This window comes from Marmota flaviventris, chromosome 1 (assembly GCF_047511675.1).
Source record: "Marmota flaviventris isolate mMarFla1 chromosome 1, mMarFla1.hap1, whole genome shotgun sequence".
NCBI classification, from domain to species: Eukaryota; Metazoa; Chordata; class Mammalia; order Rodentia; family Sciuridae; genus Marmota; species Marmota flaviventris.
Genome location: NC_092498.1, coordinates 156570455 through 156583576, shown reverse-complemented (window position 1 = coordinate 156583576; position 13122 = coordinate 156570455). Strand labels below are relative to the sequence as shown.

Genomic DNA, 13122 nt, shown 5'->3' with positions numbered 1-13122 from the left:
ACGGCCCCAGCTTACCATCACTTGCACAGTGTCAGTGAACTGGGCTCCAAGGGTCACTCTTCTTGCACCCCACAGGCTCTAGGAAAACTCTCAGCAAGGGAGGCTACATGAGGCTCATGAGTTCTATCCAAAGGTTACTAAGGACTGGACTTCCAAATGATAACTCTGCCACAGATGGCTCTGCAACTTAGGGAACACAGACACATGTTCCAAGGATATGAGCCCACTCCAGACCTAAACCTCCCTATTAGTTATTCTGTTATGCCCTGGGAGAACCTGATCCCTACAACTCAAGCCATTGCTCCAACATATGGGCTAGATGGGCTATGGTGGAGTCTAATGCTCTCAGCCCTGTGAAGGCCTAGACAGCCCACTGGGGAGAATGGGGGTTCCCCAGAGCATCTGGCCCAGACCCTCCATCTTGTCCATGGAACCTTTCAACATATTGGCTCTGCTCTCCTGCCCCAGCCCTCATTGCCTTCCCTATACCCAGACCTCTTACCCTTAAGGCTGGCTTTTAGTTATACTCATGCCCCAGCATACTTTGGACCCCATCTGTCCACATACCCTTCTCTTTGTGTTAAATTGTTCTTGTGCCTCTAACCTCTGCTTCATGCACAGACAGCTCCACCCTGTCCAGCCCTTCTGCCTAAGAGATCCAGCAGAGAGGTGATCATGCTCTAGCCTCCAACTGTTACAGACAACCTACCCCACCCAGAGCCATTGCATGGCTCCTTAGACCCTGGAATCCCCAAAACACATGGCATGATGGGGTTGGGATGTAACTCAGCAGTACAATGCTTGCTTAGCACATGCAATACCCTGTGTTTGATCCCTAGCACTGAAAAACAAAAACAAAACAAAAATATAACACAGCTTTAGTCCAGGACATAGGCAAAAGCCCAAGCCCCAGAAAACACAAAACCACTCCATTGTGGCTCTTTCCTGGCTCACTTGAAACCAGGACCTTGCTCTCAACTACCTGAGGGCTCAGCTGGGGAAGTGAAGACCAATTCTGCTTGTTCTGACTGTGTAGAAAAGGCCTAAACAGTGACCCAGGGCCACAATGATCCCCAGGCAGCCAGCCATAGCAGACATGTAGCATGGCTCTGCCTGAACAGTGTTTGGCTAGAGAAGAAAGCTGCCTCTCTTCCCACTGAACCTGCCATGTCTGAGGGGAACCTAAAGAATCCGTGTTGGAAACATGCGCAAGGCCACATGAAAGCAACATGAAACCCAGCAGGCTTTCCACTGTAGTGCTGCCAACACTAGGAGGGACACCCAGTCTGAGCAACGCATAACGGCCGAAATTCCTCCCGACTTACTTGATCCCCAGAGCAAATCCTTGAGTAACTTCACCAGCGTTGGGGCCGAGGAAGTGCAGGCCCAGCACCAGCTGTGGGGGCTCCCTCAGGCACACCATCTGAAAAACAGAGTATCTCAGTGGCAGCCAGGCCAAAGGAGGGACCCAACTATGTCCCACCTCTGGGGATACTAGTGATCCTCAGACATTCCAACTGTTTTGCTAGAGGGGCATCACAAATCTCACCCACCTCTGTTGCCAGCTCTTTCCCTCCTTTCCTCCAACCCCCTGCACACCTCAGCGCTGGACCCAAAAGACACTCACCTTTATGTAACACTGGGATGCATCCCGTTCAGCCACTGTGAACTCTAGTGGTTTATAATATGCGTGATAAACCTGGGTGACAAGATACCAGTTCCTGGAATTAGCAGCCACAGCAAAACCAGTCCTATGGGTATTTTTTGGATCCAACAGGAAGGGTGCAAGGAGTAGATGTGTTCTCAGGGACCCAGAATTATTCACTTGGCTCAAAACTGTGATGTGGGGTGAGAACACAGCCTAGTCTGCTGCAGAGTGTGTTCACCTCTCCCATGCACAAGAAGCCAGTACCTGCAGCCAAGCAATCTGCAGGATAGACCCTCTCCTGCTCAGGCCCTAAACCCCTGTAACTATATGCAGCAGGACACTAGATTGCTCAGGTACTGCTCACCATGATGCATCATGAGCTTGGGCCAGGGCATTGGTGCACTCCCTTGGGAGCAAATGTTGGGTAGACACAGGTCCCCCATGACAATTTAAACTGGACAAGGTAACTGCAGCAGTGGCCAGTGTGGGGGTTGCCCAGCCTGCCCACATAAGCAGGATTGGGCTAATGGTCCTCTGTTGGGCATTCTGTCCTTGGTTTGCCTTGACTTCAGTGAGGAGGAGGGGTCTGACACAGGGTGGCCAAGGGCTAGGGCAGGCTACGGTCACACTGGAGCTGTCGAACAGAGGCTTTCAGCACCCATGAAGGGCCGACAGCACATTTGGGGCTGCAGCGAGTAAAAAATGAGCAGGGCCCTCACATGTGCTACACAGCCATTATTAATTAATAGAGCTTCAGAGAATATTGTTCTAAGTAAGACAGAACTGAAAAGAAAACAAACAAAGAGTATTTGGCCATTCAACATTGTGAAACATAAAATAACATTATAAAATGACATGAACACATGTCCCAGTGTACTTATGATGAATCAAACAAAAATAGCAAATAAAGTGCTGCAGGGAAGGCTGGCCTGTCAGATGCTTCCTAGTGATGGAGGGGCCTGAGGTGCAGGGGAAGGGCCAGGCTCTGGAGTCCAGTGACTCATTCCTGAATGGCACAGACCTCCCTGCCCAGGCCACATGGGGTCTGGTTTCCCCTACCGCCTGCAAGCTGCTGTAGCAGGAAGATGAAACCACATGGAAGGCTTTCAGCTTCCACAGCCTGGCAAGTTTCAAAGCCTCCAACTTCCCTTCAGAGCACCTAGACATATTCTGTGGCCACCTTGGGGGCCATAGCCCACCTGCCAGGGCAGACCCCAAAAAGTAATCTTGCCCTATAAAAGCTCCTTTCTTTGGGATGAATGCTTGAGTCTGGGCCACTGAGGCCTGCAAGGATTTAAAAAGTCTGGGAAGAGGACTGGAAGCTTGGATTGGGACAAAATAGGATCATGCCTGCTGGAGCTGCTGGGGGAATGCCCAGAGGTACAGGTAGGAGGGGACGGGGCAGCCTTAGGTAAGAGGACAGAGTAAAGGGGAACAGTGGTCAGAGAACACCCCAGAGGAGCTATTCCAGGTTGAGAGAGACCATGCCCCTGTGAGATGGTGAGAACCACAGAGGCATATGGGCCCTCAGGTCTTCTGTGACAAGTACTCTTCATGCTGGAATGGGGCTGGTACTTTGATGCCCTGAGACTCTAGCAGGGAGCTGCTGGTACCAAGGTGAGGACCCCTGATGTGTTGTAGCATAGCTGGGCATGAAAGCTAGAGGCTGCTGGACCACTCAGCTTCAGAATTAGGCATCTTGGGGCCCTTCTATAGTCACATGACATGCAGTAGCAGATGGCCACTGAGATCACAGAAGCTGAGGCTCAGCCCACACCAAAGCTGACAGAGGCCTCTGCCTTCCTTCATTTCTAGAGCTGCCTTCCAATGCTTCTGTCCTGTGTGTTCCCTCCATAGCCATTGTTCTGGATCCCCCTATCCTGCCCTGCCAAGCCACAGCTCACAGGAAGCAGGGACATAAATACCCCTGTTCACAGGACTTCCATCCAGGGAAGGACCATCTGTGGGGGTGAGAACCACAAATGTACCTCAATATGCTCTTGTCCATGGTGAGCCACAGCCTCCTCTTCTGACAACCCCACACAGCCATATTCCAATGGAGTGAAGACAGTAGTGGGAACCTAAAAAGCAGGTCTGGAGTCAGGTATGCCTCTAGACCCCCAAAATTGAAAGTCTCCACTGTGTAATTCAAATAGAAGTGATCACAGGCCAGGGCCCTAGCCACAGTGGCTGGCAGGCTGCAAGCACAGCAAGTGGATCCATTCACAGTTCCTGGGCTTCACTCTTGGACTAAACCATAAACATGTGCTCATATATGTGTACAAAACATTCACACTTGCATATGCACATATGTACCATGAAAGTGCAGGCATACAAGAGCACACACATACCCTACCCACTCCAGAAGATCCAGCCTTAGCCTTTTCCAGGCTGGACTTGGGTTTCTTTAAGAGAACTCACATTGTTATAATCCATCAGGTCTGAGGATTGTCCAAAGAGCCGCTGGGCCAGAAGCTTCCCTGCCATGATAGCTGTGGGTGTCAGCTCAGGCCGTCCCTGATAGAAGAAACTCAAGGTTATATCAGTACCACATTAGAGAGGGCACCACCCATCATCTTCCTCATGGGCAGCTCCCTGATGAAACTCCACAGAATGGCAGTGAGTTGAGAGCTTTCTCCACTGGAGGTTGATTCTCCCATGGTGAGAAGGTGCAGGAATGCCAAGACCCTCATTGGTTTGCTTATTCTCTTAATGGCTTCCTTACACTCTCCTCTGGGGAGAAACCTGTGCTTATGACCCTCTTTCCAGGAACAGAAAATGAACTGCTAATGGGCTCAGTCAGTTCACTTTCACTCACTCAAGTCTTCTCTCTGAATCCCTTATTCATGTTAATGAACTCAAAGGTTTGTCCCCATGACAAACCTCAAAAGAGATCCTTGCTCCATTCCCATTAACTGAGATTTCAGCTAAAATGATCCTCAAGTAGCCCATATGCTCCTGATACACGCCTTGAAGTGCATGTCACAGCCCATGACAAATCTCAAATCAAAGTATCATACTGTAGGAGACCCCCCCCAACCCAGGGTATACTCCCTGCCTTGGGTTTTCCTGCATGTGTAGACCTGGGATCTGCTACCAGTCACTTCTGCAGCAGGAAATGCAGATGTTGTTTGGCATTCCAGAAATGAATAGAGATCTGCAGAGATAAACTCAGGAAAGCAGCTTGTGCATTCCACCAGGCCTGACTAACTGCGGAAACATCCACACACACAGCACACAATATCTCATTAAACAATATCCCCCTGCCCCCAATCCTCAGAGCTCTTCCCAGCTCTGGTCTAACACTGGGTGTTAACTCTTTGTACTGCTCAAAAATGACCTTTGAAGCTACAAAGAATGCTTTTGTATTTGTCATGTATTTCTGGCAATATAGTTCGAAGTGTTATCATTTCTATCACATTGTTATAGGCCTTGGAGAGTTGGAACTGTGTTAGTGCAGATGAAGAAACTTCAACTGGTGGGTGCAAAAGAGGCGTCATAGGATGCACAGAGATGCACACAGTGTTATGCTGGTAAGAAAACAGTTTTTGTCTTAGGGTACAGCACTCACAGGATTCAACAGAAGCCTGCACACAGATCACCACATCCAAACTGTCTACAGGCAGAGAGGCCTAGCAACTGCATTGCTCAGCTAAGTGGGCTGGAGCCAGTTGACAAAAGAAGCCATTACTTTGATGGATTGTGTACAATCCAGCAGGGAAGGGGACAAACTCTGATAGCAAGCCCCACCAGAGCTGTCTCATAATCCTTTTCAACATGGGGAGCCTTAGAACATCTACCTGGCAGGGTGTGGGGGTTGCATCTGGCAGCAGTGGGTACCCAGTGTCCTCCAGTGCCCTACACATGTTTTCTTGAACTTGAGTCACAGGGGCTTGAGTGCTTGAGTAGCAGCAACTTGGCTCACATCTATGTATTAGCAATGGCTGATAGGTGGTGCCTCTTGCACACTGGGGGCACGAAGGACTCTATTGCCCCAGCAGAAAGGATTAGTGTGGGTCCCAGTATTTGGCAGGAATGACTCATACCACATAAGCAGGCTGGTCCCTAGGAACAAGGGAAAGCCTCACCTTGTACAGCCCTCTACTCTGATCTGTTTCTACATGTATGCCAACCTTTTCCCTGGTGTGAGCCTTAGCAGAGTCCAACATGGAGGAATAGTCCTTCAGTATTGATGATAATGCCTACCTGTGCCCACTTAGCTCTGGGATATCCCACCCAGGGACTTGCTAGCCTTAGATACTGGCTCCCATTCCCTCCAAGCTCCTTGCTGGCATTTTCCAAAGTGGGTTCTAGGGTAATCCAGGGCAGGGTGGTGCCTGTACTCTCCTGAGAGCACTAGTATCCCCACCAAGCCTGCTGTGTTCCAGCACAGGGGTGGACACTCACTGGGCCCCCTCTCTTAACTCCTTCTAGGTCTCTCCTGATCCCTAGTACTAAGCATCTCTTGATGTCTGAAATAATTCACTTACTATCATCTATAACCTCTTTCAAGATGCACTTCCATGTGGGTGTAACGTTTGTTCCTGCAGTGTCCCTAGTACCCAGAAAAATGCCTGGTATGCAGTGGGCACTCAAGTGAATGCCCATCTGAGTGAATGTAAATTAATATATTTGGGTGGGTTGAATAGAGACTTCCCAAAATTCATGACTGCCTGCAACCTCAGAATGTGTTCTTACTTGGAAATAGCGTCTTTGCAGATATAATTAGGGTTGCAGTGGATTGGGATAGGCCATAAATCTGATGGGAAACATTTGTAAGAGACAAATAAGGGCACAAAAACACATGGAGGAGATGGGTACATACTGAAGTGATGTGGACAGGATTCAAGGAACTCACAGGGCCATCAGAAACAGGGGGAGACAGAAAAAAATCCTCCTCTAGAAGGTCCTGGAGAGTGCAGCCTGGCCTATACCTTCATTTCAAACTTCTGGACCCCAGAATGTGAGAGATGAATATCTGCTGTTTTAAGCCACTGAATTTGTGGTGATGTGTTTATAGCAGCCCCAGGACATGAACACACACATGGATGACATTAGCATATCTCACTGCAAAGAGGTGACAGGGCCTAGGAATGTAGGGAGCACCTCTCAGCTTGTTTGACTAGGGACGTCCTGAGGCACCTTCCCCCGAATGCATTAGAAACATGCAGGTCAGGCCAACTGTTCCTGAGGATGTGGGGAAACAGTGTCCCATGACTGATTTCTTTCAAGAAACCATGCAGGTTTCTTGGTGGGTGCCCATAAAAGAGAGGGTGACTAGATGCCTCCCAAGCTAGGAGGAGGGTCTAGGGACTTCAACCAGGGACTCACTAGGGAGGTGCTACAGTCCTTGCTTTCCAGGGGAGATAGTAAGACAGGGAAGTGACTGCAGCTACAGACCCAGTGGATAGAGGCAGACTCCAAAGCCTTTGTGTCTTCCTTGGACTGAACCTCCCACCAGGAAAAATCAAACTGGCCCCCATTTACAGTAACAGTAAGAAGCAGACACCCTGCTCCCATGTGATACCCTAATCAGGGAGCAAATTGAACCTGCCTGCAGATCAGAGGAAAAAATAAGGCAAGGTGGGCAGGACCAGGAAGGGCTGAACTAGGCCTGCCCTTCTACCCCTGTGGGAACAGGATGGCCCTAGGGCCTCCAACAATGTCATTTGTGAGATGTGGCTAGTTGAGCTTACAGCCATTTTTTTAAGTTATCCCACACTAACTCTCCACGGGGGGTGGGGGGGAAGCTTTCGAAAGAGCTGAATCTAATGCCCAGTTCTTCCCAGAACACACCCTACCAACCCCTGAGGTTTGGTCCAGTGCCTCTGTAATTGAAGAAATTTCTCTTTCTCATGTGACAGCAGCCACAGGAACATGGACAGCTGGGGGGTTCCTGGTCATAGGAGATGAACAGAGGGGCACAGGTCATACCTCAGCAACATCTCCAATGGCATAGATGTGGGGGACAGAGGTGATATCCTGGGCATCAACAATGATCTTTTGATTCTCAGGGTTTATATTCACTCCAACTTCCTTCAGATTCAGATTTCTGGTTTCTGGAATTCGACCTGAAGGAAAGACAAAGAAGGTTGAAAGATTTTCTTTAGAAGTTCTAACCTAGATTCCTTTTATTTCAAACATTTCTTGGAGCTGGACATGGTTATAGTGTACCTGAAGTTCCAGCTACTCAGGAGACAGAGGCAGAGGGATCACCTGAGCCAGGAGTTTGAGGTTAGCCTGGGCAACACAGTGAAACCCTGTCTCAAACAAACACACAAACAAACAAAAAACGAGAAGGAGGAGGAGGAGGAGGCGAAGGAGATGGAGGAGAAAGAGGATGAGGAGATAGAGGAGATGGAGGAGAAAGAGGAGGAGGAGATAGAGGAGATGGAGGAGAAAGAGGAGGAGGAGATAGAGGAGATGGAGATGGGGAGGGGAGAGTGGAGGAGGAACAAGAAAAAAAATTAAAACATTTCTCAGAATGATCTTAGAAATGGTCAAATGTGAAGTACAGATGGTCTCAAAGGGCTCTCGGCTTCTGTAGACAAGCAGCTTCACCATGGAAGAGGGGCAAGGGTGTCTGTTATGAACCTTTATCAAATGACACAACTAGTACATTGCTGCATACTGAAGAGAGAAGCCTTCTCAGTGGCTGCATTCTGGCATGTGGGGGAAAGAGCAGATGCTTACAAATACAAATGCTGCCCAATATCAGGGTGCTAGAAATAAGACTCCAGAATCTTCCATGGGCCTCAACCTAGCCTGCACCACCACCAGTATTAGCATGAATAGCTCTGATACTGTCTTCATCTTGAGAAACCAGCCCTTCCTTGGAAACACAGAGTAGTGCTGTTGGCACCTGGTCCTCTTGCTGGATCATTCTCCACACCACAGCTCACTGCCATTAGGTACCAGGAACACAGCCCCCAGATTTTGAGAGTCCAGCTGGGCTTCCTCTGAGGGACACCAAATGGCTTTGATGGCCTCTTTCTCATCTGGACAGTCTGAGGCACAGTTGGACGTGTACTGGGTTATAGCCTCAGTTGACACTGTCTGGTCCCACCCAGGACCTTAAGGTCTCTCCCCTCCAAGGATGCATGCTCAGGGCCTCCTTCTCCACTAATGATGCCTTCTTCATTCCTTTGGTTGTTCCCCCCAACCCCCCATTGCTGGAGATCAAATCAAGGACCTTATGTGTGCTAGGCCAGTATTCTACTACTGAACTGTACCCCAGACCCTTTCCTTTGGTTGTAACATGAAGATGTTATATATTATTTTTTGTTTCTGACAGTGCAGAGGAGGTCTGGCTCCCACAACCCAGGGCAGAAAAACTTAGGCCTTAGAAGTAACCCTACATGGAACTGAGACCCTTAAACTGACATGCTGCAAAAGCTACATAGATAATGCTTTTTGAAGGTGGGCCCTGGGCCCCTGCTGGACTCTGCTTTGGACTACTACATGCTGGGAGATGACTGCCTGGGATTCCCTGTCCCTCCATGAACAAGAGACCCTGGACAAGCCTCTTTTCTCTATGAACTTCAGTGTTCTCATTTGTAAACAGTGCCAATGTGAGACCCAGACAAGATGAGGCATATGGCTCACATGGAGATTCCTTTTCCATCCTGCCTTAATAGTCACAGGGGAAGGCCATGAGACCATTGAAGAACCAGTTCTTCTGCCTGAACTTTAGCAGAGGGAGTCCCTATGCTGACATGAGTCAGGAGGGGCTACCTAGGTGATCTGAGGGGCCATGGGATAGAGTAGGGCAGGCACACAGCAAAGCAGTGAGTGTTCAGAGCATCCTTGTGAAGATGGAGGAAATGCATGTGCACATACATGTGCCTGTAAAACATACACACACATTTGCAAAAGAAATCAATGGAAGATTAAAAGCAGAATCTTACAGGAAGTGAGAGAAGAGGACAGAGGGACCGAGGTAGTCCAAACACATCTTGTGACATTTTGGTTTTCTTTTTTCTTGAATTCTACACAATTATATATTCAAAAAATAATATTAACACAGGAAAAATTCTTAAAAACTACAAATAACCTAAAATGAATGAACCTAACTTCATATAAGGCTGGTAACAGTACACACAAGAAAAGCATTATAGTTGTACCTGTGAGAAACTGGTTCCAGGTCCCCCCACCAGGGATAGTAACACTCAAGTGCCTTTTACAAAATGGCACAGTGTTTGCGTATAATCTACCCACATCTTCCTGTAAACTTTAAATTATCTCTACATTATTGGTAATATCTAATACAATGTCAATGCTAGGTAAATAGTTGTTACACTGTATTGTTTAAGGAATAATGACAAGATAAAAAGTCTGTATATGTTCAATACAGTGCAGCAACACAGTACTTTCCATCCATAGTTGGTTGAATCCATAGACAAGGGTTGACTTTTTTTTTTTTTTTTTCCTATGCCACTGATTGAACCTCAGGGTCCTTAACCACTGAACTACATCTCCAGTCTTTTTTTTTTTTTTTTAATTGAGATAGGGTCTTACTAAGTTGCTTAGGGCCTCCCTAAGTTGCTGAAGCTGGTGTTGAACTTGCAATCCTCCTCCCTCAACTTCCCAAGTTGCTGGGATTACAGGTATGTGTTACTGTACCAGGCTCAACTATTGTTGAAAAGATGGAAGGAGCCCATGTTTCCTAATAATAAAGAAAGCTGCAAAATATCATCCAAAGAGGACAATTAAGACCCTGTAATTTCACATTTCAACTGTAAATAGTAATTTCTTTTCTTTTCCAAAATATGAAGTTCTGGGCTCTGGTCTAGCAGCAGAAATGATCAATAAGTGACTCTAGCCCTAGAATGGGATCTCTAAATGCCTCCCACCAAGATCAGGTTCTTCCTGGTCTAGATGGCTTGTAAATGGGGCAGAATATGATCAAAGACACTGCATAACAGAGAAGGCCAGGCAGCATGGAAAAGCAGCATACCCCAAGAGGAAGATACCCATCTTAGTGAGATTGAACCTAGGGTCCTTAACCACTGAAGCTACATCTATAAGTAGTGCTTATAGGAGTAGTTGCTCCATCCAAGTAGAATGTAAACCCTACAACTGTCTTGTATTTTGGGGTATGGGATATCTCAGTCTTGTGGAGCTCCAAGTGAGCTGACCACTTGGCAACTCTCCATATGACTCTTCCTGGGAGAAGCAATCTTCTCCCCACTCAATCAGCCCCCAGGACTCCCCTGAAGCATTTACCATCCCCCATTACTGAGCTCCTCATACAGGCAAGCCCCTCACATCAGGATGGGTTCATATTCCTCTCTGCCAATATAAAAAGTGGGCAGTTTTCACCCATATGTCCCCATAATCCAACAGTATGGCCTGTAGTCAGTGTTGTATAAAGCACAAGCCAACAAGAGCCAGCAGTGAGAATTTGTAAGTTCATGCTCCACCCAAACTCTCAGAGCAGGCCCACAACCTACTTATCAGGCAGACATCACAGGTGCTGAATGAGCAGGGCTTGCAGCCAGGTCTTCCAGCCACTCCATGTCCCAGGCCTCCACTAAGTCCTTTCCTACATGCCCCAAATGGCTGCCCAGCAAATAGCCCCAGTTTTGAGACCTCAGAGTTGAGAGGAGCTGGGCTTTGGGGCAATGTCTGAATCACATCACACCTATATTAAGGCACATTTGGAACCCACTGATCCTGCTTTCCAGGTGAAAAGTCAGGAGGGGTAGTGGCAGTCCCTGGTAGCATTGGCATGGCTGTCCTCTCCATACAGCTTTGGGCCTATAGGCAGAGAGGCAACATATGGATCTTATCATAGTTGAGCTGTCAGTGGAGGTTCCTTTAGCCCCCAATTCTGAGGAGTATGACCTGGTTGAGCCAGTGGGTGGTCCTCCAGGGCTAGGGTGCTCTTGGCTCCCAGTGGCTCAAGATTCCCTAATGACAAAGGTGATTTGCTATTAGAGGTATCATTTTATCAACTCTTGGAGTCTCAGACAAAACAGAGTTCAGCAGGCAGCAGCCGGGAATTGGGTGGCGCCCACCTGAACTTCTGGGAAGATAATGCCCCTATGAAAAGGAAACTTTAAGTCTCCAGCTGCCGCCCCACAGTGGGAAGTCAAAACACAGAGGCTCAGCTAAGCTGAATTGCTCAAGTTCATGGGAGGCCGGCTCCAGCCTCTTGGAGCTGCTAGGCCACAGGAATTGGATGCCAGTCAGGATCAGCCCAGACTCAGTGGTGAGAGACCACATCAGAGGAAGGAGCTGAGGTCACATGGGCAGGACTGGGGCATTCAGGAGATGAGGGTCCCTGCAATCTGGGGCTCAGAGCTCAATTGTTGGGTCCCTCCCCATGCTGGTCTGTCCAACTCAACCGCTGCTTCCTGGAGACAGTTGAACTTAGAGCAAAGCTAATAGCCCTGCTACAATGCTGGCCACCCCGTATCTACACAGTCCCGTGTACACCTGCCTGTATTCCTGGGGAGGCGAAGAATATCTCCTTATGCTCTTTGCAGTAACTAACAATTATGGACCTTACAGGTGCTGACGAAGCTCTGTGCCAATGTCCAGAGGAAATAAAGATACAGCCATGCAACACTTAATGACCAAGATATATTCTGAGAAATTTGTTGTTAGGTAAATTCATCAATGTGCAAACATCTAGAGTCTACTTAAACAAACCTAGGTGATATGGCCTATTACACACCTGGACTTTATGATATATCTCATATGTATATAGATATGTATATGCACACACACATATGCCTATGTGTGTGCATACATATATACATGCATATGTGTCCCCATAATCCAACAGCATGTATATGTGTGTGCATACATAGAGATTATGTGTGTGCATGCACACATGGGAGATTGTGTATATAGCCTACTACTCCTAGACTACAAACCAGCACAGAATTTTACTCTCTGGGCACTGTACGCAGTTGTAACACAATGGAAAGTATTTGTGCATCTAAATAGATTTGTTTGCAACAGCAGCACCACAAACAAGCAAGTGTTGAACTACAGTTACACTAACTCTGAAGAGGTCATTATACCATAGAACGTTTTCAGTTCTATTATAAACCTTATGGTCATATATTTGGTCCATTGTTGATCAAAATGTTGACTGATTGATTGATTGGTACTAGGGATTAAACCCAGGGGAGTTTTACCACTGAGCTTTTTTTTTTTGAGGGCAGGGGCCGTATTGGGGATTGAACTCAGGACACTCAATTACTGAGCCATATCCCAGCCCTATTTTGTATTTTCATTTAGAGACAGGGTCTCACTGAGTTGCTTAGCACCTTGCTATTGCTGAGGCTGACTTTGAACTTGCAATCCTCTTGTCTCAGCCTCCTGAGCTGCTGGGATTATAGGCATGTGTCACCATGCCCGGCTCTGAGCTTTTTAAACTTTTATTTTTATCTTTCTAAGTTGTTTAGGGCCTCACTAAATTGCTGAGGCTGGTTTTGAACTTGCAATCCTCCTGTCTCAGC

The 13122-nt window shown here is 47.6% G+C and overlaps 1 protein-coding gene across 6 annotated transcripts in view; it reads right to left on the bottom strand.

Moving 5' to 3' along the window:
* Positions 1 to 13122, bottom strand: part of Txnrd2 (thioredoxin reductase 2) — a 57790-nt gene that overhangs the window by 3733 nt on the left and 40935 nt on the right. For 5 of the 6 annotated variants that reach the window (XM_027924216.3, XM_027924214.2, XM_027924215.2 and 2 more), the window contains 5 exons: positions 7583 to 7719; positions 4070 to 4165; positions 3637 to 3729; positions 1628 to 1699; positions 1326 to 1423 (listed from right to left, as the gene is read on the bottom strand). In XM_027924216.3, the coding sequence (XP_027780017.2) occupies positions 1326 to 1423; positions 1628 to 1699; positions 3637 to 3729; positions 4070 to 4165; positions 7583 to 7719 (496 nt within the window). The remainder of the gene's footprint in view (positions 1 to 1325; positions 1424 to 1627; positions 1700 to 3636; positions 3730 to 4069; positions 4166 to 7582; positions 7720 to 13122) is intronic. The other variant, XM_071617822.1, reaches the window with a different exon arrangement.